At 33.5% G+C, this 27,755-nt stretch overlaps 1 protein-coding gene across 9 annotated transcripts in view; it reads left to right on the forward strand.

Moving 5' to 3' along the window:
- The window catches only part of DMD (dystrophin), a 2,565,910-nt gene that overhangs the window by 1,297,546 nt on the left and 1,240,609 nt on the right, over positions 1–27,755 (forward strand). For all 9 annotated transcript variants that reach the window (XM_043895268.1, XM_043895262.1, XM_043895270.1 and 6 more), the window contains one exon: positions 598–780. In XM_043895268.1, coding sequence (XP_043751203.1) covers positions 598–780 — 183 coding nt within the window. The remainder of the gene's footprint in view (positions 1–597; positions 781–27,755) is intronic.

A 27,755-nucleotide genomic window follows, 5' to 3' on the forward strand; every position in this document is an offset into this window, starting at 1 on the left:
AATTGTAATTGACTCTGTGTATCTTTGTTCCAGATTAACAAATGACTTATCGGTATATGGACGACTTCTATCTCATGTTAGCACATTCATTTCATCAGAGCATCTTCTCACATCAGTGTCAAATCTCTATAGATTTATCTGTTGCATATTGTCTGAAGATGTTTTTTCTGTTATTTTACACTTTTTATTTTGCTTCATTCTCTGTTGAGTTCCTCAAAACTTTAAAAAGGAAATAAATTACTTATTCACTTAGCCGCTAAATTATATTCTATCTGGATGGTCCCTATTAATAATGAGTAATCACTTCAGTTTGGGTCAACCCCCAAAACACTAGAGGAATTGACAAGAAAGGAATCTGTTAGATCAATTTCAATATTTTCTCAATTAGAGTATCCAAAACTGAGCATTCAAATAACTGAAATAATATGTGGATCCTTGGGTGAAGATGACAGTGTTGCCTTCCATACTTGTAAATTATGCAAAGTGAAAATAAAATGACGACAGCCTGTGAAATTTCTGGGACAGGTATGTGCTGGGATAGGTTGATTCATGTGGTTAGCTAACTGCCCTGGGCCCTGTATTGGTTTTGCTCAATAGGAAATTGATCGTGAGTTGCAGAAGAAGAAAGAGGAGCTGAATGCAGTGCATAGGCAAGCTGAGGGCTTGTCTGAGGATGGGGCAGCAATGGCAGTGGCACCAACTCAGATCCAGCTCAGCAAGCGCTGGCGGGAAATTGAGAGCAAATTTGCTCAGTTTCGAAGACTCAACTTTGCACAAATTGTGAGTTGTTACTGGCAAACCTATATGTGTTTGCAACTACTACTCTAATCACAGAGGCCTACTAACCAAAAGAAAAAAAAAAATCTGGGTGCAATTTCAAAGTTCTAATCTACATTCTGAAAGTGGGTAGTTTCCCCTAACTTTGGGCTTCTCGAACTCTAGTGGTTAGTTTTTCAGATTAAAAGCATAATCCATTAATAGAGCACAGGAAAGAGTGCCCTTATCAAAAATGAGAAATACATCTTAATTTCTTTTGCCGCATCATTTTTTCATAACATTGGCAGTGTGAATTGTCAATTTACCATACATGTACTTTATTTCAGCATCTAATCCAAAAATATGTATTGCTTTCCTGAGACCATCCCATGCTAATTTTACTTTCTTAATGTATACATGGTAAATAATAAATCTTTTGTGAAAGAACTTATATCAACTTGCACAAGGACTTCTTATCTCATTGACTTAAACATTATAGTTTAGTCCTCATACCTGGCTTATCTACTTGATGGGTTAAAAAGTTGATAGAAGGATTGTATGCCTGGTGAGATCGTTAATAATTGATAGCAGGTTGAAAAATAGAAAATATTGTTACTACTGAAATATCATAGGCCAAGAGATGAAGAAACCACTGTTCTCTTTCAAACACTGTATGGAAATTTTATGATTCTGTCTTTAGAAGTGCAAGTCACAATCATAAGCTTGGTCTTTTTAGAACTGATTTGTAACAGAGTATAAACTATAAGGATTTTCTAGCAGATACATTTTTGCTCCTATTCTGAGAGATTGTAAAGTAAAGTGAAATAATCACCACTCTGTTATTATGCAAATACAGTACTCCTCACAAAACCAGGGTGTGAAAGTCTGCAAAATGAGGCTTTATAATTATGTTAGGTTAATTTACATGAAACTGACAGATATTCAACCCTCTTTGACCTAGGTGATGACAGTTTTATTTGTTCAACTCCTAGATGAGACTTACTTGGATATTTCTTCTGTGATATTGTTGATTCCATTTAATATGGGATAAATGATTGAATATGTCTTAGACAATTAACATAACTGCTTTCTAAGCATATAATTTTGTTAATGTTGCTTATTAACTCAGTGAAAAATACCCCATATTATCATTACTTCTTTTAAATGCATTAGAAAAATCCTTGCATACGCTGTTTTCTAAGAACTCCAAGTATCTTAATATTTAATAGCAGCTGAATATTCTGAGAAATTGGAAGTAGTAATATAAGGTATGTTTAAACTGCAATATATTGCATTTGAAGTCAATTCTAGCTGATTGAAAGTTTCAGCCTATTATCTTTCATATTAGATATTATGAATATAATGTCATAAATCACTCAAGCTTACACTAACAGAAAGCTTGTGCCAGTGGATGCAGAATGAATTGAAAGATTAAGGCAATCATAAAGAAAATTTAAGTAAACTATTTTTGCCTCCATTTAATACATCATTTAAGTCCTTTGCTTTGAATTATCTTACCACTCACTATTTTCTCCAATCCCATTTTCCCCATGTCTTGACACAGCCTATATGCAGGGTTAATTTTTTTTTTTAACAACTTTGTCAAGGTAAGTTATTAACACTTTATAGTTAAATAGACACAGGATCAAAAATCTCCATAAACCACTCACTTAAAATGCCATTGTGTACCTGCACATAATAGGCTCTCAACAAATATTTGTAAAACATAATAAAGATTGCTGAAGTAAAGTAAGGATAAGTGAACCAGTATAAAACTTTTGAAATAAATGATCATAAAATATATTTTCTTCAGAAACCATTTCTTCTTGATTTTTATATCTGAAGGATCCCAAAATACAGATGATGCATGGCTTGGGGAAAAATTTGTATGTTAACTTAATTTTCCACGATAAAACAAGTAAGAACAATATATGTGAAGAATAATTAATTTAACATTACAATTATATTTAGCCTTGGATTTTTATTAGATCTGAAAGTTGATAGATTGATAGATCAAAGATGTATATAGTCCACTGATTGCTAATACATGTTTAAAAAACTTATTTCACATATCTACATATCCAAGTTTAGAGTCATCTTTCCCAATTAATGTACAGTGAGGACATTTGAGACAGCCACAGGCAAACATCTTAACTAAAAGTTGTGTTTGGTCATGGCCCTGATGTAGCACAGGTAGTCAGAGCTTCCAAATTTCTTTCCTCCCCTTACATTTCCCTTTTCTATTTCTATCATCATTTCTTCTTCTCAAATGTCCCTTTCTGTTATTTCTGTATATGAATTCTAGAATTCTATGGATTTTCAGTTAGTCTTTCATATCTTAGAAGTAGTAATTCAAGATTTTTGGCAGTACTATGAAGTGTTTTATGTTTGAGAACTGAATTTAAAATGAGAAATTAATTGTATTCATTTCAAAGGTAAAGACTCAGAAATAAACTAAGCAGTGTAAAATTAAGTACTTCAGGGACTAGGTCCAGGTCAGAGTTACATATGACCATAGTAAAGCTCAGAAAAACCCTGGTACTTGGGTCTCAGGGAGCCATGGGACAGCCCCGGGTCAGGCAAGAGTGCAGACCAAAGCCAAGAAGAGAGTATCTACAAATGATTGTCCTCAGGATGATCCTGGAGACCAGAAAGGAGTGAAAATAGACTGAGAGAAAGTGGGTAAGATTTTCTCCAGGTATTGAGCATGTTGAAGCTCCTGCCCAAGTTAGGATTACACGACCTTTCTAATATGGTTCCTGTTGACTTACAGACCTGTCTGTTCACTGAAGACCAAACAACGACTGTAAACTGAACATGAGGACTGTTTTCTGTAAGATATTTTACAACAGTGGTCTAGTAAAATAGACCACCCCCTGGGGTGTGGCCCTGTGAATCCCAGTGATTCCATCTGCTGACTATATGATCACCAGTCTCTTCCAGCCCGGTTTCTTGCATTTCTACCATGGGGATGAGGATGTTTGTGATAATGAAATATGGTATTATTTGTAAAATACTTGCTACATTATGGAGGTTAACTGAGGTTAAAGTGAATCAATATTTTATTTTCTTCTTCTTCTGGAATATAAGTTAACATTGGAATGAGACACATTATTTTAAAATGTATAGTATATTTGTGAATCATTAAGGGGATTGGGATGAGTAGGTTCCATAGGTTTAAAATGTTATTAACAACAGGTAGATCTATTTTGTTCAATGTAAATTAAAAATTAGATTTCCTAGTTCTTGGCAAGTAGTTTTGTCTAGAGTTATATAGCATTTGTGGGAAATTTCATGCAAAGCTGGTGATTCTGCTAATGAAGGCATACTTTTCCATAAACCTGGCAATAGAGCATTAGCTAAATTATTTTCTATAGAAAGGTAAAGAAAGATGAGGAAAAAACATAAAGGCTTTTGAAATCTAATAGAAAACTATGCATAATTTTATTAAGGTTAATTGTAATATTTGACAGTTAACCTCAGAGATCTCAAGAAAATCCAACCACAAAATTGCACAATGAGGATATGCAACAACCCTTATGTGAAACTCCTGAGAAAATAAGCTCACAGGTTAAAATTAAAATGGATATGAAAAAATGCTTTCTGTAAGTGATGTTAACTTGCCAAAATTAAAAGGAGTATGCACACCTGAAGAAATTAGAGATAAGAAGACAGTAAAGGACATGAAAACGTTTTTTTAATGTTCAAAAAGATTTAGAAAATAAAGATGGAATGGAATTCTTATAATAATAACAAGCCATTTTGAGACGTGAATAGGAAACTGATAACATAGAGTCTAGAAATTAACATGTAATTATTGAAATAATAAGTCAACTTTTTAAATGGTGGATTCATTATAGAAGAAAAGGAATATATTAATTGAAAGATGCTGAGGAAATTTTTGCTTTGCTGAAAATACAATATGGAAAGGATAGAATAAAAAGCTCGAACATATGCCTGAAAAGAGTTCCAGACTGATAAAGTGGAGAGCCAGGGGAAGAGACATTATTTTATATAAATGACTGACATTTAACAAGATTGAATAAATCTCAATTTACATGAGACCTCAAATTGAATAAAGCTCAATTTGCGTGAGTCCTCAAACTGAATTAAGCTCAACCAGTTTGTAATAAATAAAAGCAAGTTCACAACCAGCAAAGTCTGAGTGAAACCCAGAACATCAATGATCAGGAAGGTCACCATAAAAGCTACTAAGGACCAAAAGCAGAAAGCTCCATAGGCTGGCCGGGATAATATTGTCAATGTTCAAGGTGAATGTTCAAAAGGATCCTGTAAACTGTGATTCCAGAATGAAGACAGGCTATTTTCGGATATACAAACACTATATTTTCAGATAAACGAACACTAAATTTATAACCTATAGATTCTCACTGAAAAAATTACTAAACAATATGCTAGGGTAAAACAGAAAACAGAGCCACAGAGAAGGAGCAAGCTATATAAAGGTATATAACATTAGTTTATATGTATAAAAAACAAACTTGAATCTTGTAATTAACCACTAAATTGTGGCAATTGCTGCAAAGGAAAACATAGAGTTCTCTGAGAATGTAAAAGTGATTTGATCTCACAATAAGGGAAATACAATAAATAAAAGGTTACTTCCAGATGGTAGCAGCAAATATAAGGTTTGTGCCTACTGTGTTCAATATAAATTATTGCCAGTTATCATGTTTATAGGGAAAAATGTAGTAAACCTTTGGAATAGGCATATATGCATGACCTGTCTCAGGAAGAGAAGAAAAATTTAAAAAAATATAAAATACAAAAATACATCTCATTGGAAGAAGGAAAAGAAATGTCCCTTTTCTAAATATGACAATCCCCATTTGCTCTGAATATCCTATGGCTTCAAAGATTAAGTAAATAATACTGATATTCGACAATTTACATCTGACAGCTTCTTATTCAGCTTTTATTTTAGAAACCTAACAGGTATTTCACACATAAAATAGCCAAGTCAAGAATAATTAATTTTCACCCCTATAAAAATGGCTCCTACCAAACTCTGCAGCTGTGAGTAAATTGCCCTTTCACTTAGGTCCCAAACCTAAACATCATCCATGATTCCTCCTTACTTTTATATTATCCATGGAATTCACTTCAAATTCTACCCGCTCTACCTGCAAAATACATCTTTAATTGGACCACTCCTCAGAACCTTTATTGCAGAAACCCTTGACAACACTATATTCTCTCTCATCTCAATTACTTCAGCGGCCTCTAGTCCTTATTTCCCATGTTTACCCACCTACATTATAGTCTCCTTGGTGAAATCAGAGAATTCCTAAAAGTATATGTGGGATTCTGTCAAGCCTCTGCTGCTTATTACACTTCTAATGAAATTTTATGAGCTTCTGCATAGCTTGGTCCCTGCCTACCATTCCTATTACTCCAACTTTATCTCCCTTTTGGCATTCTCCTAATACAGAGGCTTTAAAGTTTCTCCTCTATACTTAAGCACACAACATCATTTGTATCTCAGGACCTTTGTACATACTGTTTCTTCATGGAATATTTTTCAAGTAGACTTTTGTATAGATACTAAAACTTAGCCATCCTTTCATTGACAAGCTGAAATTAGAAGCTTTCCTGGTTGCTCACATGGTAAAGTCTACCTGCGATGCAGGAGACCTGCATTCAATCATCCCTGGATCCCGAAGGAATATTCCCTGGAGAAGGGAATAGCGACGCACTCCAATATTCTTGCCTGGAGAATTCCATGGACAGAGGAGCCTGGCAGGCTACAGAACAATTAGAACTTTGTAGAATTTAGACAGGCAATACTTAATAGGTAATTTTTTTCTATTTTAAAAATGTTGTATACTCATGGTAATTATATATGCCAACTGTGAGTTTAAGATAACTGTTCAGAACAGCAAATTCTAGTACAGTTACTTCTGGAAGTGCATATACTGAGAAAAGACAAAGTTCTCGAAACTTAACACTGAGGAGGTAAAGACTGAATATGAGGTTGAGGATAACAATGTATTGCAAAGGATAGCTTTTACTACATCATAGGAAATTGTAGTAAAGAATTTAAACTTAAAAGCACACATTGCCAAAATACACAACTTCTTGAAAAGCTGATAGAAATTTGTCAGTAGATTTATTTAAATGTTTCAAGAAATGTGTTATACAAGTTAGTCCTAAAGTGAATACTTCGTAAAATGGGAATATTTACAGTATAAACATTCATTGACTAATTTTTAAAAATTGTTTGAATTTGAACGGAACTTTATATTTACAAAATATGTTCACATATATCTTGTTCACTCTCCCCAATAACCCTCTCAAGTAAGTATTATTTTAATTGTCATTTTACAGAAAGGAAACATAATTTAAATAAAGTTAAGGAAATTGGCCAAGGGTGCATGAGCGAATTGGAAGACACCTAACTTGAACTCAGTCCTTCCCAAGATATGGTGGGAGTTATTCAAAAGAAAGGACAAAGAAAAATCTAGTGTCCAAATAAGTTTGAGAAACACTGGATTAAGCAAAGTTTCCTTAGTCTAGAATCTTCCAGGGCTTTTGATATGTAAATGTGATTATGAATTTCTGTGAGAGGAATAGATTCTGCAGACTTTCACATCTGGATAGTTGTAGTACAAAGAGGGAAATTTCATTTCAGTTTTAAGATAGGAATCTGTTTGAGTGATTGTGAAGAACTAATGTTCTTCAGGGGTAAAAAATGGGAAAAAAACATCACTTTATCATTATGGTTTTGTTGTTTTGGGTTTTCTTAAAATGAAGCAGAGATGTACAAAAAAGTAATCACAGAACTGATTGCCATCACCTTATGTCTGAACCTAGATTTGATTCAGCACTACTATTTTTTTGTACATTTGCTTACCATATAATGATAACCATTTAATGGTGAGACTAAAAGAGGAAACATAAAAGAGGAAACATAAAAAAGGAAACACTTTTTGCATAATTGCTACAGAGATTTTTTTTCTTTGCCTTTAAATCACAACAAAGATCATCAGCTGCCAATGCAATATCCTTGGGAATATTGATAATATAAATAATTTTCTTATTTAGAGACAGAGTGCTCTTTAGTAAACAGAGTTGTGAGTATAAAAGATGAATAATGGTTGCTAAGGGAATTGGACCAGGAGGTAACTGCTTTAAAAATTTTCCTCCTCTGAACTGCAATGTTTTAATTAACATCACATGAGTTAAGAAAAAAATAGATCCATCAAGATTCTATGTTTCTCTAGACTGTTATGATCATAATAGTTATTGCCATTTCCATAATAATTTTTTCTGGTCTTTAGTTTAAGTAAGACAATCAGTTTAATGGTTGTTTAGTAAATAGAGTATGTTAAGCTAGATTCAACTTCCAGGAAGATGGCAGACTGATTGATTCCCTCACCCCTCGTTTCAAATGTATGAAAATTCTGGATAAAATTTAATTTGAAAGCAGTTTAAACACATAGCTGAGCTCAAAATACGTGATGGAACCTCCATTCTCCCTAGTGGTCATAAATGTGCACATCATCTCATGTGTTACTGAGCCTGGATTGAGGGCCTCATGGTTTCGAGAAAGGTTCAAAGGCTTTTAGTCGAAAATATATAGCCTTATGCAATATCTACTAGAGATGTAAATGAAAACCCTGCCTAAATGTTGAATCTTCAAGGGCTTCCTTTGACAAGTAAAGGGGAAATAGACAAATACGACTCTCAAGGCCAGTTCATCTGGTGAGAATTCTTGACTGGAGGAAGAAAATCTGGGAAAGTGAATACTGAGTGTGGGAATCTGAATTTATACACTAACCACAAGCCTCTAAATTCCTCAACTGAGAAATGAACGTGAAATTGTCTCCAGGCTGTTGAAATGCTTAGAGTCTTCTCACAAAGTCATACAATAAGTCACTCTTTGGGAGAACCCCACAGAGACATGGACACTGAAGATGGCTTCACAACGGGCTATCAGAACCCACATGAAGACATAATATATTGTGATGTCAAGTCATCTCACGTAATCAAGGGAATGAATAGTTCATGAACTTAATGAAAACTATTGCATGCTCTTAAGTAAATATGTTTAAAATAAAATAGAGATCAAGGAACAAAATAAACACTTAGGAAAACACCTCCAAAGATACTTCTGCTAATAACCCATTGAATAAAACTCCTAGAAGCCAGAAGTTAGTCATTGAAATAAAAAATAACAATTATGTATTTTAAACACCTGTTTAAACAAACATGAAGATAAAATTCATCATTATGGTAAAATTATACCACATGAAGATTGAAAATATGAAAATGATTGAGGGAATAAGCTTTATGTCTAATTACAAAAGGCAATGACACAGAAAATATGTGGGAGACAATATTTTAGGAAAAATGGCTAAAATTTCCAGATCTTAAGACATGAGACCACAAATTGAATAACTACATTGGTGCCCCAACTAGAATGTATTAAATCTATGGAAGCATAGAGAATATAAAATACCTTTAAAAAGAGATAGGGTACATACATATGTGAGCAGGAATGGCTTATTTAATTGAAGATTCTGATGATCAGTAAAAAAAAAAAAACAAACAGAATCTTCAAATTACTATTGTATTACTGTTGCAAAATAAACACTGGGCTACTGTTTATAAAGTGGGTTCCACTCATGTTAGAAGAACCGATACTGTGTAATATCTCTTATGCTTGGAAAAAGAAGATGTAAGATTTTATTCTGTACTTCTCATTACCTGTGCAGTATTGGAGCCTCAGGATGAAGTTAATAACTGCTTTCTTATAGAATTAAGAGAGATAATCAACCACCAAATATGTTGAAGCTCTAAAATATTTGTATTAATGTCGCTAGTTTTACGGACAGTATGCACAAGTGTTGGTGTCCAGATTTCACACAGCGAGGTGTCCTGACAAACCAAAAGCCAAAATGTAAGTTGCTCTGACTTGGTAGTGTCCCATGTACCTAACAGGGGCAAGCACAAACACATTCTAATTTGATACATTCTAATATGATACAGCTTAAATCTAGACTTTAAATAACTCCCATAGATAAAGTTCTAAGAATATGTGTGTAGAATTAAAATGACAATTCACATGATGTAAAAAGCAGTGGAATCCAACTCTTAAAGACAGAAGATAAGAAAGGTAGAGAGTGAGAGGTTCAAATATAGAAGGAAAGAATGGAGGTAAAAGGTTTTGAAGTGATAATTGTTTAGGATTTTCCAACATTATTGCCAAGTTCCTAGAGTCAGATTGAAAGTAAGTAAATATCAAATAGTGAGATGACCCACTTTTCTGTTTTATGGCTGAGTAATTTTCATTGTATAGTACCACATCTTTATCGATTCATCTAGCAATGGACATCTAGGCTGCTTTCATGTCCTGGCCACTGCAAATAGTGCAGCAGTGAACATGGGGTGCTTATATCTTTTTGAATTATGGTTTTCTCCAGGTATATGCCCAGGAGTGGAATTGGTGGCTCATGTGGCAGTTCTGTTTTTAGTTTTTTAAGGGACCTCTATACTGTTCTCCATAGTGGTTGTATCAATTTACATTCCCACCCAAAAGTAGGAGGATTCTCTTTTCTCCATAGCCTCTCCAACATTTATTGTTTGTAGACTTTCTGATGATGGCCATTCTGACTGGTGTGAGGTGATACCTCATTGTCGTTTTGATTTGCAGTTCTCTAATAATGGGCAATGTTGAGCGTCTTTTCATGTGATTTTTGGCCATCTGTACTGGGTCATCTGTAGTGATATGGATGAACTCTAGGTCCTAGAGTTATTTATCACTTCACTCTGTATAACCTAGATTCTATCACACAGAGTGAAGTAAGTCAGAGAAAAACAAATATCACACACACACACACACACACATATATATCACACACACATATATATATATGTGTGTGTGTGTGTGTATGGAATCTATAAAGATGGTACAGATGAGTCTGTTTTCAGGGTAGGAATAGAGATGCAGACTTAGAGAATGGACATGTGGACACATAGGGGGAAGAGGAGGGTGAGACCAATTGGGAGAGGAGGATTGACATATATAGACTACTCTGTACAAAACAGATAGTGGGAAGGTGCTATGTAGCACAGGGAGCTCAACTCAATGGTCTATGTTGACCTAGAGGGGCAGGATCAGGGGAGTGGGGTGGGAGGGAGGTTAAAGAAGGAGGGGATAGATGTATTCATGTTACTGACTCACTTCATTGTATAGAGGAAACTAACAACACTGGAAAGCAATTATACTCCAATAAAGAATCATTCCATTGGGAAAAGCAAGTGGGAAAATTAAATGTAACTGTATCTTATCATAGTGAAACTGATAAATTCCAAAACCAAGGAGAGAATTTTAAAGGCTGCAGAATAGATAGATTACCTAGAAAGTAACGCCACATGTAATGACAGCTGATTTTAGATCAATTATAAAAGCCAGAAGGTGATAGAATGATGCCTTTAAAAATGATGAAAGGAAAACTTAGAATTGTATACTCATAGAAACTTTTTCTTTTGAGAGTAACATTGAAATAAAGATATTTTCAGATAAACAAAAGCTGAGAGATAGCCAATGGGAGAGTCTCACTGAAGGGTCCTCAGGTTTTTTTCTTTTTTTAGAATTAGCCACTGTTAATGTTTATTCAGCTATCAATCTATACATCATGCTGAAATAATTTTATATCCTGAATTTTCAGTAAACATTATATGTCTTTTCCTATGTTAGTAAAAAGACATTCTGGAAACATTTTTAAAGCCTATATAATATTCCACAGCATGTATGCACCTCAGGGTTAGTTTTTAACTAGAAGGAGAATGACCCTAGATGGATGATTCATGATGCAAGAAAGAATGATGAGCAAGGAAAATGTCAAACTAATATAAAAACCTGAAGAAATAATTGCTGTACATAAAATTGCCTAAAGTACACAATTGGGCTAAAATACTGGACATCAATGACCCAAAGTATGGAAGGAAATTGCTTGTTTACCTCCTACTTTTCAGGATGTTCTTTCTCACCTGTAATGTTGATTTATCTCAATGCTGTCTTTGGACATTTTCCATCTATACTCCCTTGTGTTGCTTTTACTCATCCAATCCCATGACTTTAGTGCAAGGTTATAATTTCATGACCACATTTTTATAAACAGACCACTCTTCCCCCCTGATCTATAGTGGCAACATAACCCTTTCAAAGTTTTGGGTAAAAAAAAAAATCTAACCTTGCTTTACCTATTTTCAACACAATAAACAGAGATATCACTTGAAAATATAAGTCAGGTGAGCTTTTTCTGATGAAAATGCCCTGATGGATTCTCATCTATTTTAGTGTAAAGTCCAAAATCCTTAACGTGAGGTTTAATGGATTGATGATCTTGTCCCCTATTAGCTCTCCAGAGTTTTCTCCTAGCATTTGACCTCTATTCCTATGCTCAACCTACATTGACCTCTTCATTCTTCCTTCAACATACCGGCATACCCCCTTTGCACTGTGTGTTCCCTAAGCCTAAGACTCTGATCCCCCAGATATCTATATGGGCCCCTCCCTCTGCCTTCAAGTCTTTGCTCAAAAGTGTTCCCAGTGACACATTTCATCGGCCCCTTCCCCATTGACTATTCTCCATAAAATGTACTATCAGGAAAGTTATAAATATTTTCACTTTTTATATCCAGCTCTCTTCATATGATGGAAGCTCCAAAAATGAAGGAATTTACTTTTTTCTTTCTTTTTTTTTTCTTCTTTGTCCTCAGAACTAAAAGTAGTGACTAGCGGGGTGGGAGGTAGGTTCAGGAGAGAGGGGATATATGCATACTTACAGCTGATTCCCATTTTTGTACAACAGAAACTAACTCATCATTGTAAAGCAATCATCCTCCAGTTTAAAAAAAAAATCCCCAAAAAAGTAGTGACTAGCAAGTGGTAGGTACATAATATATATTTGTTGAATGAATGAATACTTTATCGATGAATAAAATCATTGTAAGGTCCTCTTAATGCTCAGAATGAGACCATGCAAAATTCATTGTGCATGTTAATAATTTTAGAGTAACCATTAACCTGATAAAAATAGAGCATAAAAATTTTGAAGTAGAGAAAAAAAAATAAATGTATAAGCTATCAAAATAATCCAAACAAGAAACTGAGGCTTAAGAACACTAGTAGAATTGACCAAGGAAAGTAAGCCACTACATTAACATAGGACTTTGTTTTTCCTAGCTCTCTCCAGGCCAAGGCCATTACTGTATATGAAATAAGATGTCAGTTGCAAGTTAATATTCTCGTAAGTTTAAACAAATTCACTATTCCGTGACTAAGATTTATATAACATAGTACCTCAGAAATATTACCTCAAGTGATAGACTTTAAATAACACAATAAATTAAAAATATTAATATAAATGTGTTAAGCTAGACTCATGGCTTATATTAATATGCACACTTATTGCATAGTTAGGTTATAGCTATGGTAGGTACATAATTTTATGTGCTATTCATCTTCTAAATTAGAGTTTCAGTAAATTACTATAGTCGCAATTCAATGTGGTGTCAAATATATACATAAACTTTAAAATAACATTCCCTTTCTTATAGTAATATACTGTATCAAATTTTTCTATTAAGTGGAAATTTAGCACAGTCTTCAGGAGAAATTATTGATGGTAAATATCTTAATAATGATAGATTTTTCATAAATGTTAAATATAAAATTGAGTCTGACGATTTATTATGTGATTTTATTAGAAAATTAGAATAAATATACCTCATTTTATACCTTATTTTACTAAAATTAATATCCTTTTTCTTGAAATGACAGTGTTTGAAACATGATTACATTTGATATAACTATTTTGGAGCAGTTTGTTACTTATAATTTTGAATGAAAACATTAAGCAAATCTTATCTCTTATTAATCTAATGGGAATAAGTAGGAATATCAGTTATTTTGTTGTGCAGTAGCAGATTTTCTGAGGCCAGTTGAGGCACGCGAAGCCTAGAGTTTTACAAAAAGTATCTCTAATCCTGATAACAACCGCAACAGACTAAAATTTCTAAAGCAACTTTTCTGAGTTCTTATAAAATTAAGAGCAAGAATCCCAACATCAAAATAGTTATTAAATTAACAGAAAGATTTGTTGATGCTGTCTTTTTTTAGATGAGGTATTGTTCTATGATATTGGTTTCTTCCTTTTTTATTTGTTTTTTAATGAGAGCCTCCTAAGGGTGCTAAGGGGTGCAGGGAAATTGGAATTCCTTATACTTACAGGGAGTCTATAAAGAAACTTACATTTTATTTTGGATACATTGACTTGGTATTTCTTTAATTCAGTAAACATTTATCCAGTGCCTCCTATGTGCCAGACAACACAAAACATGGAAGAACATTGGTGAATCCATAGCAGTCATACAGAAGACATGATACTTGATAAGTATAACTCATACAGTGAAGAGGGAAAAAGTACAAGAATGTATACACAGTAATTTGACCTCCGTTTGGAACATAACAATAAAAAGTGTAATTTTCTCCAATCTATATTTGCTTTCAAAATATGGAACACCAGCTGGAAGGAAGCTCAGATGGCTTCTGCAGTGGGGTTGGCAATACCTTTCTGAGCATGCCTGGAACAACTGGTTAAAATAATTAAATCACTCGCACCATCTGTGAATCATTCTGATTCTTTGGTGATTACTTAAGACTCTCATTGTATAGAACATATTCTTAGAACAGATGAAAAAAAAAATGATTCAAGTGTATAGTTTTCCTAACTTTGATTTTCATGAAATACTTTTTTTAAAATTTATTACAACTTTTAGAATAGTAAAAAAATATCAGCCATGGATAAGGTTATATTGTCTTCAGATTTGCTCAATTATCAGATATTTCTTCTGCCTTTTTGTTATGAGCCAGTGGCTTTTGAAACTTAAAATGTGTTTGAAATTCAGTTTTAGTCTTATTAATACAAATGCACTTATTCATAGAGACTTCACTTGCAACATAATTTTGTTTAAAAATTCAATACTCTCTAGCCTTCTATTTCTTTAATCTCTGAGTGTAATATTCAATAGCTAATAGCTATCAAATAGAGAACTAAATGAAAGTTTAAGCTGATTGCATTCTTAAATTTAATACCATATGTTATAATCATCAACAATTTAACTTTTTAGTTTTTATTGGAGTTTAGTTGATTAACAATGTTGTGATAATTTCAGGTGTACAGCCAAGTGATACAGTGAGAGATATACATGTATCTATACTTTTTCAAAGTTTTTTTTCCCCATTTATGTCGTTCCATAATATTGAGCAGAATTCCCTGTGCTGTCCAGTAGATCCTTGTTGGTTCTCCATTTTAAATATAACAGTGTGTGCATGTCATGTTGACTAATCCATGGATAAAATGTACATGGCTAAAATGAAAAGCAAGAGTACTTATCTGTGCAAATTTAATATGTTTAGATTAATTAATAACTTACAAGCATTATTAAATGGATAGCAGTACATGGACCTTATTGCCAAGATCAATCAGTTGAGAAGTTTTCCAGGAGATCTATGCAACTAGTTTCCCATAATAGTTACTACATTTGTATCTGATAGAATGTCTGAGTGGCAAAATATAAATAAATGAATTTTTTAAGAGGTATAATAATCTATAATGCTTATAACTCCCTTTGTGATCTATACAAAATTCAAATTCTGTACTGTGATTAGTATTGAGACTATCACAAATATACAGGAAACATATGAATAAAATCATTCACACTCTATACTTTTAGCTGCATATATAAATACACTTCACTACTTCCTGCATGGAAAATTATTTTGAGAGATCTCGACCCTTTCATATATTGGCTTCCCTAGTGGACAACAGCCTAGTTAATGTACTGCCACGAAGACCTCTTCTTCAAACTTTCCAGAATGCCTTCCACTTCAGTCTTTGCAATTGTACTTTCTTTTTTCTTGGGACTTTCTGGATCTTTGCCTTATGGTCTCCTGTCATCTTTTAGGATGTAGAACAAATGCATCCTTCAGCATCCTGTGTGATAAATTCATGGCATTCCCTTCATCCCCTCCATCATGTTCTCCAACATTAGCCTGATTGTTTCCTTTATAGCACTTACCACAATTTGAAAATATGTTGTTTTCTCATTTGCTTATTATCTGTTTCTACCATTAGAATGTAGGCACCATGAGGGGAAAGACTCTTTCTCTTACTAAATACCATTTTCCCAACATAGAGACTCTACAACAGAGTAGGTGTGAAATAAAAATATGGTGAGTAAATGAATAGATAGGTGGATAGATAACATCTTCTTGTGGAATTCCATCTAGTTCAGAATTATTCATTCTACATTCTTATGGAGGTGCTGCCTCAGTCTCCTAGCATCTGAATGTTTTCAATTGGTCCATATAAAAGAGAAAAAAAATAAGAGCAAACGTGTTGCACTTTTCATAGAACTAAATTTGTACAATGATTGTTCTGAAAGTGTAGCTTTCTACAGTTTGTCATGAGAGGAGGCAGCATTAAAATGCCCTTTCTATCGTCTCTATTTTTTTTCTTTTTTGTTTTATTACAATGTTTTTTACTATGCAAACAAAGGTAAGAACTTTGTGAGGCTCCCTGACATTTTTGGTAGTATTTTATTGACCTATGAAATACAAAGCCTGGCAACCATCAATTTGGAGAAACTTATTCACATGAAGAGGCAACCATTCCTGCCAAGTTTCTGTTGGTTGCTTGAAGTTTTGAGAATGAGGAAAGTAAAGCTCTAAAAACCAGTGACTGTCTCCCATTTTATGACCTTCTAGGCAATGAATATTGGCCCACAAGCATTATCTCCTGGAATGGGATTCTGAACTTTCTTTTGTTGCATGTGAGAAACAAATTCAAGAACAAATAAGCAAAAAGAGTGTAGTTAGGGTATTGCAATATATCACCTTACATATTTTTAATATGTGCACGGACATATAATAAATATGGAAGTATTAGTTGCTCAGTCGTGTCTGACTCTTTGCAACCCTATGGACTGTAGCTGACCAGGCTCCTCTGTCCATGGCATTTCCCAGGCAAGAATACTGAAGTAGGTAGCCATTCCCTTCTTCAGGGGATCTTCCTGACCCAGGGATCGGACCCAAGTCTCTGGCATTGCAGACAGATTCTCTACTGTCTGAGCCACCAGTACCAAAACAGTATTTACGCCTTTTTATAAATATTTTCATCCTCTGGCTTTAAATCCTTCTTTTGTTTCAAAAATATGTAGATCCCATAAGAGCACCATTTGCTTTACCACAGAAATGTTACCTTTCCTGTGCTTCATCAAAATTTCAAACTGAAACAATGAAGATTCTAATTCTAAAAGATACATTAATGTTGCCTACTTATGCACACCTCTCTTATAGTCTTCATTTCCAAATAAAGAGCCATAACATAGACTTTTGTATTTTGCAGAATGTTTTTATATTCCTGATTTTAGTTACGTCTTATACTTAAAAATTTGATTTGGATACAAAAAGTCAGCAAATTAAATCAATATTCTTAAAAGTTTGGAGGAGCAAAAAATTAATGTAGTTTTTTTTTTTAATTTGGCAAAACACTTTATTGCAGCTAATGCTTTATTGCAGTTGTTCTCTTACAAAGGGTTTTAAGAAATGGAAGGTATGTTAAGACCTCAGTTAATTATCCTCTTAAAGTATATGATCTAAAACGAATTTAAATGTGATTGTGTGAATATGGTTTCTTAGAGTTAAAGCTTGAAAATGTGCTGGGCAGAACAGTTCGATTTTATATTAGAATTCTTGCTATGGGAAAATACAATGATAATTATTTTCTGGAACACTGACAGAGAACAAGTTATTTCAGGAAAAACTATCTTGATTGAAAAGTGAAGCACATTAAACCCAAGGTGTCATTAAACTCACAAAACCCTCAGAATTGAGCATAGTCTTTGGTAAGGAAAAAAATGGTTTTGTTCAGTGACTATCATTTTTTACAAAGTGATTTATGACTTGGCAAAATATATTGTTTTAGAAAAATCACATTAAACATAATAGTTTCTATACATACAGCATCACCTGATTTTTACAGAGGTCAGATGGATAGCCGTATGGTTTACCTAGAACACAGCCAAGAATCAGAAAAGAGTAGAACAAAAGCCCTCTGGATTTTCTAGATTGATTTGATAAAGTTCATGAAGTCCACAGCTTCTCTATATTTCCTTATGAGAGGACTATTCAGGTTCTTTTCAGAAAGTTTTTTAATTTCACTGATTGTAGAGATAATTCTCCTAAGCATATTGTCTTGCTTTTCTGCCCTGAGTAGAAGCCAGAAAGAAAAGGAAAAGGAATAAATGACAGAAGTATGAAATAATAACTACAGCTTGAAAATGAGTCAAAAAAAGGGCCTGTAGCGAGGGATATGGGAGACATGGCCTTGATAAACTCTTTAGTACGGGGCAACATAAATGAGAGAGAGAGAAAGAGGGAGAGTGAATGATATATTATTTGTATTTAATATTATATGATTTATACTAAGCCTGGATAATTTAATTTTTTTAGCAATTTATTCCCAAATAAGATTAAGTTAAAAATGATTAATCTCTCATCAACTAAATGTGAAATTGTTTAACACATAGTGACATATGATATATTAGCTTCCTAAATCATAAAATACCATTGCCAGCTAACTTATACATCTATCTATCTATTATCTGTGCTGTGTGCATGTGCAGTATACATATAACTATATATATATATATATTTCCATGTATATGTATAGATTTATGTGCATATATTATAAATATTTGCACATGTGTTTGCTTTGTAAAATATGTTTTGCCTTTTAAAAAATGCCTACTGAATTCATTAACATGGTAATTTTTATAGTTTACTTTCCAACTTTCATTCAAGTTCAAAAAGTTCTATTTTGTAACCCCCCAGTTTTTATTACAGATATACAAAGTACTTGGCAATATTTAAAATATGAATAGAGTGTGGGGTAATTATCAAACTTAAGTAATTTGGAATCAGGTCATATAATTTTGTAAATAGTATTATTATATCTCAAGGTAATAGTGCCTTTTCAGATTAAGGGCATTTATATAAAGGTAGTCTCATAAATTGGGCTTCCCTGGGGCTCAGCAGTAAAGAATCCACCTGCAATGCAGGAGCCACAGGAAATGTGGCTTTGATCCCTTGGTAAGGAAGATTCCCCTGGAGGGGAGGGCATGGCAACCCACTCCAGTATTCTTGCCTGGAAAATCCCCATGGACAGAGGAGCCTGGTGGGCTATGGTCCATAGGGTTGCAAAGGGTCAGACATGACTGAAGTGATTTAGCACAAATGCTCAGTGTCAAAAGTCAGGCCAAAGAAATAGGAAACCTTTTTAACTTAACAAAAGCAATTTAGAATGCATGGGAAGCATTGAGGTAGGCATTTCAAATTTGCAAAAAAAAAAAAACAAAACTGCCATAATTCTGATGTTACTAAATACCTGCTTTGTCTCAATATTTTTCTCATTGGTTATTTCAATTTTAATTAGCTGTTTGAAATTGAACTCAAGATCAGTAAAATTAGATCTTATATAAGAGCACAGTTTTCTATTTATCTTAAGGTTCCTCATTCATCTTTAGGAACCTCAAGCACCTAAAAATAATTGTCTTTTCTCCATGTGCAGATTCGACCACCAGTCATATCAAGGCCCCTTCAGTCCATTAGGTGTTCAGTGAAGACCATCAATGTTGTCTTAGGTGATAATGTGAAATTCTCTCAAAATGTATTCATCCTGCTTTCTTAGGCATTTTATCTTGGTTGGTGCTTCCATACAGGTTAGTCAGTTGATAGTATTATATGCTTTCCTACAGTTTTGATTAGACTGAAAACATGTTATTTGAAACCTGTTATATGGTCAAGCCAATTAGAAGGGGCCATAGTCATAAACAGATTATATACAGATTTTATTTACCACTATAAGCTATATCTTTTTGCTTTTACTATTAAACACTAGTTCAAAGTTATTTCACATGTAATACAATATTATTTTAACAGTTCAATCAATATATAAGGATATTAAAAATATTAGTATTCTTCATTTCTCCCTCCTGCCAATTTCACTCCCTCTGACATAAGAAATGTATACAATTTAGTGTTATCGTTCATACTGTATTTTATGCTTCTTAACCATACTAGTATAAATAGATATGCTTTCCCTCTTTATAAACATATTACCTCAGTCTGTGTATGATTTTTAAATATAACAATATCTTTCAGGAACATTTTTCTAGTCAATACATGGGTATCTGATGCATCCTTTTTAATAGCCTTAGGAGATAAACCAAAATGTATTCTATCATTTCTCTATGTTTCTGGATTGTTATAAGAGGAGATGTCCTGTAAAATCTCTATTTTTTATCCTTTTAAAGTTTCCTTTGTGGAACTTTTGAAAGTTTCCTTCCTCCTTTAATGTCCTTATAGTATAAACCAATAATATAGTTTTTCATTTTTTACAAAATATGGACTAAATGTAGGTTCTTGATCGAAAGAATCTTATTTATTTTGTTTGATTTTGGATTTTTTAATCCAAAAATTCTGAATGAGCTGTATGGAAGCTACCATTTATAGCTGTAATTTCATCACATTCTCCTCTTACTTATAGTAATTTTTACCCTATGTAAAATGCAGTCAAATATTTGTATGTAAAATGCAGTCAAATATTTGGGCATAACAATTAATGATTGGGTTTATTTGTTTGGTTTTGGTAAAAAAAAAAACTGACTTATTACAGTGCTAATCTTGGACCCATTTGCCCTGGAACTATATTTCATTTGACATTACCATTTTGACTCTAACTTTTTGTAACTTATTTCTATGGGATAATATCATGTATCATTATGTTATATGCTATTGAGACTTTATTTTTTAATAATTCTCCTGAACAGCTTATAGATGAGTTGTATATATTAAACCACCCTGACAGTATTCATCTTTTAATGGGGAACTTTAACCAGCTTCATTATTGTTATGATAATTCTTAGAACCATATGACAGTGAAGTGAAAGAAAGTGAAGTCACTCAGTCATGTCCGACTCTGCGACCCCATGGACTGTAGCCTACCAGGCTCCTCCGTTCATGGGATTTTCCAGGCAAGAGTACTGGAGTGGGTTGCTATTTCCTTCTCCAGGGGATCTTCCCGACCCGGGGATCGAACCCAGCTCTCCCACATTGTAGGTAGACTCTTTACCATCTGAGCCACCAGGGAAGCTATAGCCATATAGTTGTACAAATTCCTTCTTTCATAATTTATGGTTGTTATTTGCTCTTGCCCTTTATTTGTACTTTTGTAATTCACTACCCTTATTGAACACTACTGCATCCCTCCATGTACTACAGATAATTTGGAAGTTAAGGGCAGATTCTTAGGACCACTCCATAAGCGGAAGAGAATAAAAGAAAGTGGGCTCCCTGTTCAGCATGAGGGTCGTTGTTGTTCAGTCACTCAGTCTTGTCTGATTTTTTCACCCCCATGGACTGCAGCACACCAGGCTTCCCTGTCCTTCACTATCTCCTGGAGCTTGCTCAAACTCCTGTCCATCAAGTCAGTGATGCCATCCAACCATCTCATCCTTTGTCATCCCCTTCTCCTGCCTTCAATCTTTTCCAGCATCAGGGTCTTTTCCAATGAGGTGTATCAGGTGTATCAGATGGCCAAAGGTACTGGAGCTTCAGCTTCAGCATCAGTCCTTCCAATGAATATTCAGGGTTCATTTCCTTTAGGACTGACTGGTTTGACAACCTCGTAGTCCAAGCAACTCTCAAGTGTCTTCTCCGACACCACAGTTTGAAATGAAGCAAAAGTGGCTACCAGTGCTTTGGATTATTAGGGACATTCATGGAATCTCTTTCACTGAAGATGGAGAGCTTTTCATACCTGTGATGTCTTGATGTTCTAATAGGAGGAAGTAGACTGGATGTCTAATTTTTTTTATTCCCATAGATTGATGATAAAATTTCCTTTCCTTCTTTTTATTTTGGTCTAAATTCATCATTTTATTTTCACATAATTGTATTTCAGATAATTTCAGATAATAGTCTATGACATTTTCCTATTTTTAATAAATTTGACCCTAAAATTCTGTAGTTTTACACTAAAATTAAATGAGAACATTACTCTCCCCACCAATATGGTTTGTTCAACAACTCCTCATTCTTTTCAAGCCAAGATAAAATCCTTTAAAAACTAAAAATTTTTAATTTAGTCTTTAACTACCATTTTTTCTCCTCATAGCATCCAGTTCAAGAAGGCATATTATCACTCAAATTACAATTAAACTGCCACAGTTACATTGAATTTAATCAAGCACTTCACAGAATTTATTGTTCATCACACTTTGTGCTGTTTCTTTACTTCCTCCTGTTTATAAATCTTTACTATACTTTATTTTTCATTTGGTTGAAATACCTGAAAATTTTTCTCATAAAAATTTATAAAGATGTATATACCCTTTTAATACTTAAATTTTCAAAATTGCCTTTCTTTTGTTGTCACAGTGATGGATTTGTTAGGTAATAACAGCATTCTTGAATCTCTCTCCTCTTCTTTTAATAATCTCTATATGTTGTGGACCACTGTCTCCTAGTTTCCATTGTCCTCTAACTTTCACTGCCTTCTGACTTCCATTGTTGCCACTGAGAAATACAATGTTGGTCCAAGTTTTATATATATATAAATATATATATATATATATATACACACTTAAATTTATACATATACTTAGATTGTCCTCTTTGTCTCTAACTCTGTGAAGTATCCCCTACTCTAACACTCAGAATTCAAACTTTTCACTAGGATATTACCAGTATGTTTCTGAATACGTATCTTTTTTTATTCTTTTACCCTTCTTAGTACATGAGTAACATTTTTAACTTTTGTAAATCAGTAATATTTTTAGCTCATGAAAGTTTTTTATTATTATTTAAATTATTATTTATCTTCCATCTCTTTTTCCATTCTAATATTTATATACTTTCCATGTGAGATGTTCTTATTCTGTCCTCCAAGTCTCTTATCTTTACACTTACGATTATAGTGTCTTTCCATTCTTCTCTATGCTGTGAAATACTTCCTCTGGTTGATCACTTAGAACCCATTTTTTTTAGCAGTAACTATTGTATTTCCAAAAACACCTATTGATTTCTTTTTTAAAACCAGGTATCAGGCTGTCTGTATTTTAGTGTAATCTTTTTAATGCTTCTCCCCCTTTTTTTAAAAATCAGATCTCTCTTCCATTTCTCCTAGTATATTTCCTGCATGGACTCAGCTTTGTTTCCCTTCTTGAATCCCTGTGTCTCTTGAAATGGTCTGTGTTCTTTTTCTCATGCTTAAAAGAGTAGGAAAGCTGTTAGCATAAATGTAAGTCAGGTTTGAGAGACATACTATATAGTGTTGATTGAGAAGCGGCAAAAATAATGGCAGTAGTTTTTTTTTTTTTTTTTTTAATCTGGTGAACAAGCCAGAACCTCCCAGAATAATCATGTTTGGGAAAGCATCTTGATCTCTAAAACAAGAAGCGATGGTTAGAGCTGCCCTCAGCAAGTAATACAGCTACTGCCCTGTGTTGCCTGTATGAAACAAACCAACCGGCACGTACTCCTTCCTGGGCCAAAGAGATCTTAAATTATCTTCCACAAATGACCCCACAGACACATCTGGAAATCACCAAATCCATAGTTTCACCCCAGATTGTGCCAGAGATCACATAGCTTTCAAAGACCACCAGTTCATTATCTTTCCCTCTGCACCTACACCTCTTTTTCTGTTATTTGAGTCCCGGATACATATATTATTCTAGATTCTAGTAGTTTGTCATGGTTATTTGAAGGTCAGATTTACTTAGGTGTGAGGGAGACAGAAAACGTGTATATGAAGTAATTTTCCTGTTTCCTCGATGTTTCTGTTTTGTTTGTATACATACACACACACATATATACATACAATGCATAAATTAATAAGCTCAACAGGTAAATCATGCATGTATAATATCTATACTTTATAATTGCTTTCATAAAGTAACTTCATCAGAGTTGGTGAGGTTACCTAGAGATTGAGGCTATTATATATGAAAACAATATATGTTAGCAGTTCAGTAAAATCAATCTGCTGTAGTAGAATGACAAATTGAATTTTTAGTGTTTGGCATCTTAAATTAGATTTACTAGTCAGTCTACATCACCTTCATGAGGAAAATTATCAATTTAGATAAACTACAAGAAATATTTTCTGACAGATACAATGCTAGTGTTAAACATTTTCACAGGTAAAGACTTTAGCTTTTGCATTATTGACTTTCTGTATTATAAAAAATGAATACCATGTTATATTTTTAATTTCATCAGCAAGTAAAATTTTAATTGTATTTCCTTTTAAATAAGTTAGATTTAACTTTGAATTGTCACATGTGACTAAGGACTGCCATATTGAGCCGAGTTATAGGTTTTCTTCACTATCACATGTCTAATAAAAATCTAATAAGAGAATTATGGCACATGCATATTCAGGTATAGTTACTTAGTTGCCACATTAAATAATATAAACTTAAAAGTTGGCCCAATTTTCTGAGATGCTTGAGAAGTATAGCATGCTGCTGCTAAGTCACTTCAGTCGTGTCTGACTCTGCGACTCCATAGACGGCAGCCCACCAGGCTCCCCCATCCCTGGGATTCTCCAGGCAAGAACACTGGAGTGGGTTGCCATTTCCTTCTGATAATAATATAAGTCTGTTATAAAAAATCTACTCAAATTGGAAGATCCACAAGACAATAGAAATTAAATGATGTGGTGTAGTGGAGTGACATATATTTGCAGAAGTTAAAGTAATTCTATACTTATTTTTTCTTGTGTTAATTTTATTTTCACATTAAATTCATTATGTGTATATGTGTGTTCACTATCACATGTGTACATATGAAAAAATTCCTATGCCAGGTATCCCTAAGCTGGTATCAGGATAGCTTACTATTAAAAGTATTTATGCTAGATATATAAATTATAAGTTTTATGTGGAGACTTTGGAAAAAGTTAGAAAGGAAAAAAATTCTTGACTGCAAGCCTTCTCACACACTTCCATTTGTTAATAAGCAGTGTGGACCTCTATGAAGAAGCTAAAATAAATATCTTCTAAAATTATTTGTATAACAGTACCTCAAATAATGGCTTATTTTGTTCACATATGAGTTACATTAAAATCTAAGAGACAGTTGAACCAAGACACATACCTGCAATAGCATTTAGTTTGTGTGCATTAAATTGGAAAAATGCTGTATAGTTAAATCGGAAATACCTTTTAAATCTATACCAATGAAGATTACATTATGAAATGAAGAAAATATTCGTGTTTGAATTATTGGAATTTAAAAATGGAAATTATTTATTACGGTAGATCTCAGCAGTTGTAGCCAAATATGTGTTTTAAAAATTATCTTTTTAAGTTGATAGTTTCTTCACTTATTTAATAAATATTCTTGAATACCTACTGTAGGCTAGGCTAGATATTATGCATGAGTGTCTGCTGAACTTACTTTATATTGTAAGGTACCTAGGTTATGTGACCTTATCTGTTTAATTATGTTATTTTACTGGTGATTTCTCATGAGGTCGGCCATATATGTTGGTGCAGATGTGTTGGTGCTTTCCTTGATGGGAATAAAAGCCTTTTCTGTCATTTTTCTCACAGGCTTAGATTTCTACCAAGTTACTAGATTTCTACCAAGTTACTAATTTATGTTAATGCATTAGAAATCCTTATTAAAATGCAAATGTTATCCTATGAAGGATAACACTTTAAACAACTATAAGTTGTTAACACATTATCGACATTCAGTTTATCAGTTTAATTAGATGGTAATTTAGCTTGGCCCTAAGGAATTAAGTAAATCTGATGATGTGGAAGGGAAGAATCAACACAAGGCAGATCAAGGAACAGGTGCAACCAGACCCTTTACAACGGACACTACTTATACCTGGCCTTCTGGAAGTAGGATGTTCTTAAAGACTACTATATCCAGCTCCAGCTGATTGTCTCTTTCCCTGCCAGCTTGCCTTATACCAAAAGTTTGTTCTAATTTTAGAAAATGAATATAGATATAAGGAATGACTTTCTGTAATACTTTATACTAATTATTTTATGCATGTAGTGTGTTTCATTGTTTTTGAACCAAATGTGAGTGTCAGTCGCTCAGTCATGCCCAACTCTTTGTGATCCCATGGACTGTAGCCCACCAGGCTCCTCTGTCCATGGAATTGTCCAGGCAAGAATACTGGAGTGGGTTGCCATTCCCTTCTTCATGGGATCCTCCCAACCCAGGGATCCAACCTTGGTCTCCTGCACTGCAGGAAGATTCTTTACCATCTGAGCTACCAGGGAAGAAGGGGTAAATTATAAGCTTAATAAAATTGGTTGACAAACAGCTTTATGATCATTCAAAGATTGATCCTCCCCTTTTTTGTGTGACATAGCTTCACATAAGCAGATTTCTCGATAATGCAGTGAAGAGGGATGGAAATTGCCAAGAGAAAATGTTCTCTTGTTGCTATTTTCTTCATTGAGGATCATAACCAACTCATGTGATCTCATTAGGCTTATTATTTAAGGTCATTCTGCCCAGTGACTTGATTGAAGGCACGCAAGGCTGAGTACGGTCAGAATGATAGTTTTGCCGTGCCATTTATGTGTATCCGAAACTGTGAACAGAAAAGACTATACCCTTACCTATCTTAGCTGTGTCATATTCTTGTTTTTTTTTTTTGTATGCCATACTATTTGAGTCTTCTTTCTCTAGATGGATTAATTTTGCCAAATTTGATTATTTGATTTGCCTTTTTAGGGCTATAATTTCTATACATGGTCAAAGAGAAAGAAATATTAATAACTCAACTGCCCATCTTATTAGAAGGAAACTTTTTTTAAGACTTTTGAGACAAGGAGAGAAAGTTGCCTGTCTTCAATAACTTAAGTCTTTTCCCATTACCATATTATTTATGGCCCATCAGAACCTATTGTAAAAACCTGTAAACCATTTGGGGATTTATAGTTCATGTATTATTATTTTTCAATCATTTGTAATAATTAAGGATGTTATTTTTAAAAAGATAATAAAATATAAATTAACAGGTTTTCATATGATAACACACTTTAAATTATTGATAAATAATCTTGTATTAAAGATTTGACATATCTTCATCCTTATTAACACTAATGAAGTAAAAAAAAATAATGTTCCATCATTACAAAAAAACCATTACTTTTTTTGCCCAGGTATTTGTCTGTTTTTTGTTAGGCTTTGAATCTGTTGACATATTTTCTATATACCACATTTATATTAGATATAGAGGTATTTTTAAAGAATATATCGTAATGATATGGCATATAGTACATTTTTCTTCTTGAGCTTCTTTGACCTCATAACTCATAAATGAGCCAGTAACCACAACCCATTTGAAACTTTTATATTGAGGAGAGAGAAGCCCTTTAAATCATGGAGGAAAACATTTTGTTTTAAAAACTTAGATATAATACATCATTTGTTTCAAAACAGGATTGTCTGTATTTCATGCATGGAATGTGGCCCTTCAGGAATCAAATTTTAAGTAGTACAAAAAAGTGATAGCTAAAATTTTAGACAGAAGTTTATTAAAAACTTTATGAGTGATACCTGTGCCTACTTACAGAGCTCAAAATTTGAAACCAGTTTTCATCTCAACTTTACGTGTTAAAAATCATAACTTTGTCCCATAATAATCCTTTTTAAACTTCAATTGAGCTTTCCGTTTGTTCATAAAAATAGGTACTTTAGGGCTTTCTTCCACATCTCTCGATTTTCATTCCAGGAAAATGAGCATAGTGTATTCTTTTGGGTATATATCATTAGAAATGAATGTGAATAGAGAGGAATAAAATGAATTAGTATGGCTATAGCACTTCCTTGCTAATGATGCATGAATATCTATAATGATATAAGG

The sequence above is a fragment of the Cervus elaphus genome, chromosome X (genome assembly GCF_910594005.1).
Source record: "Cervus elaphus chromosome X, mCerEla1.1, whole genome shotgun sequence".
Classification (NCBI taxonomy): Eukaryota; Metazoa; Chordata; class Mammalia; order Artiodactyla; family Cervidae; genus Cervus; species Cervus elaphus.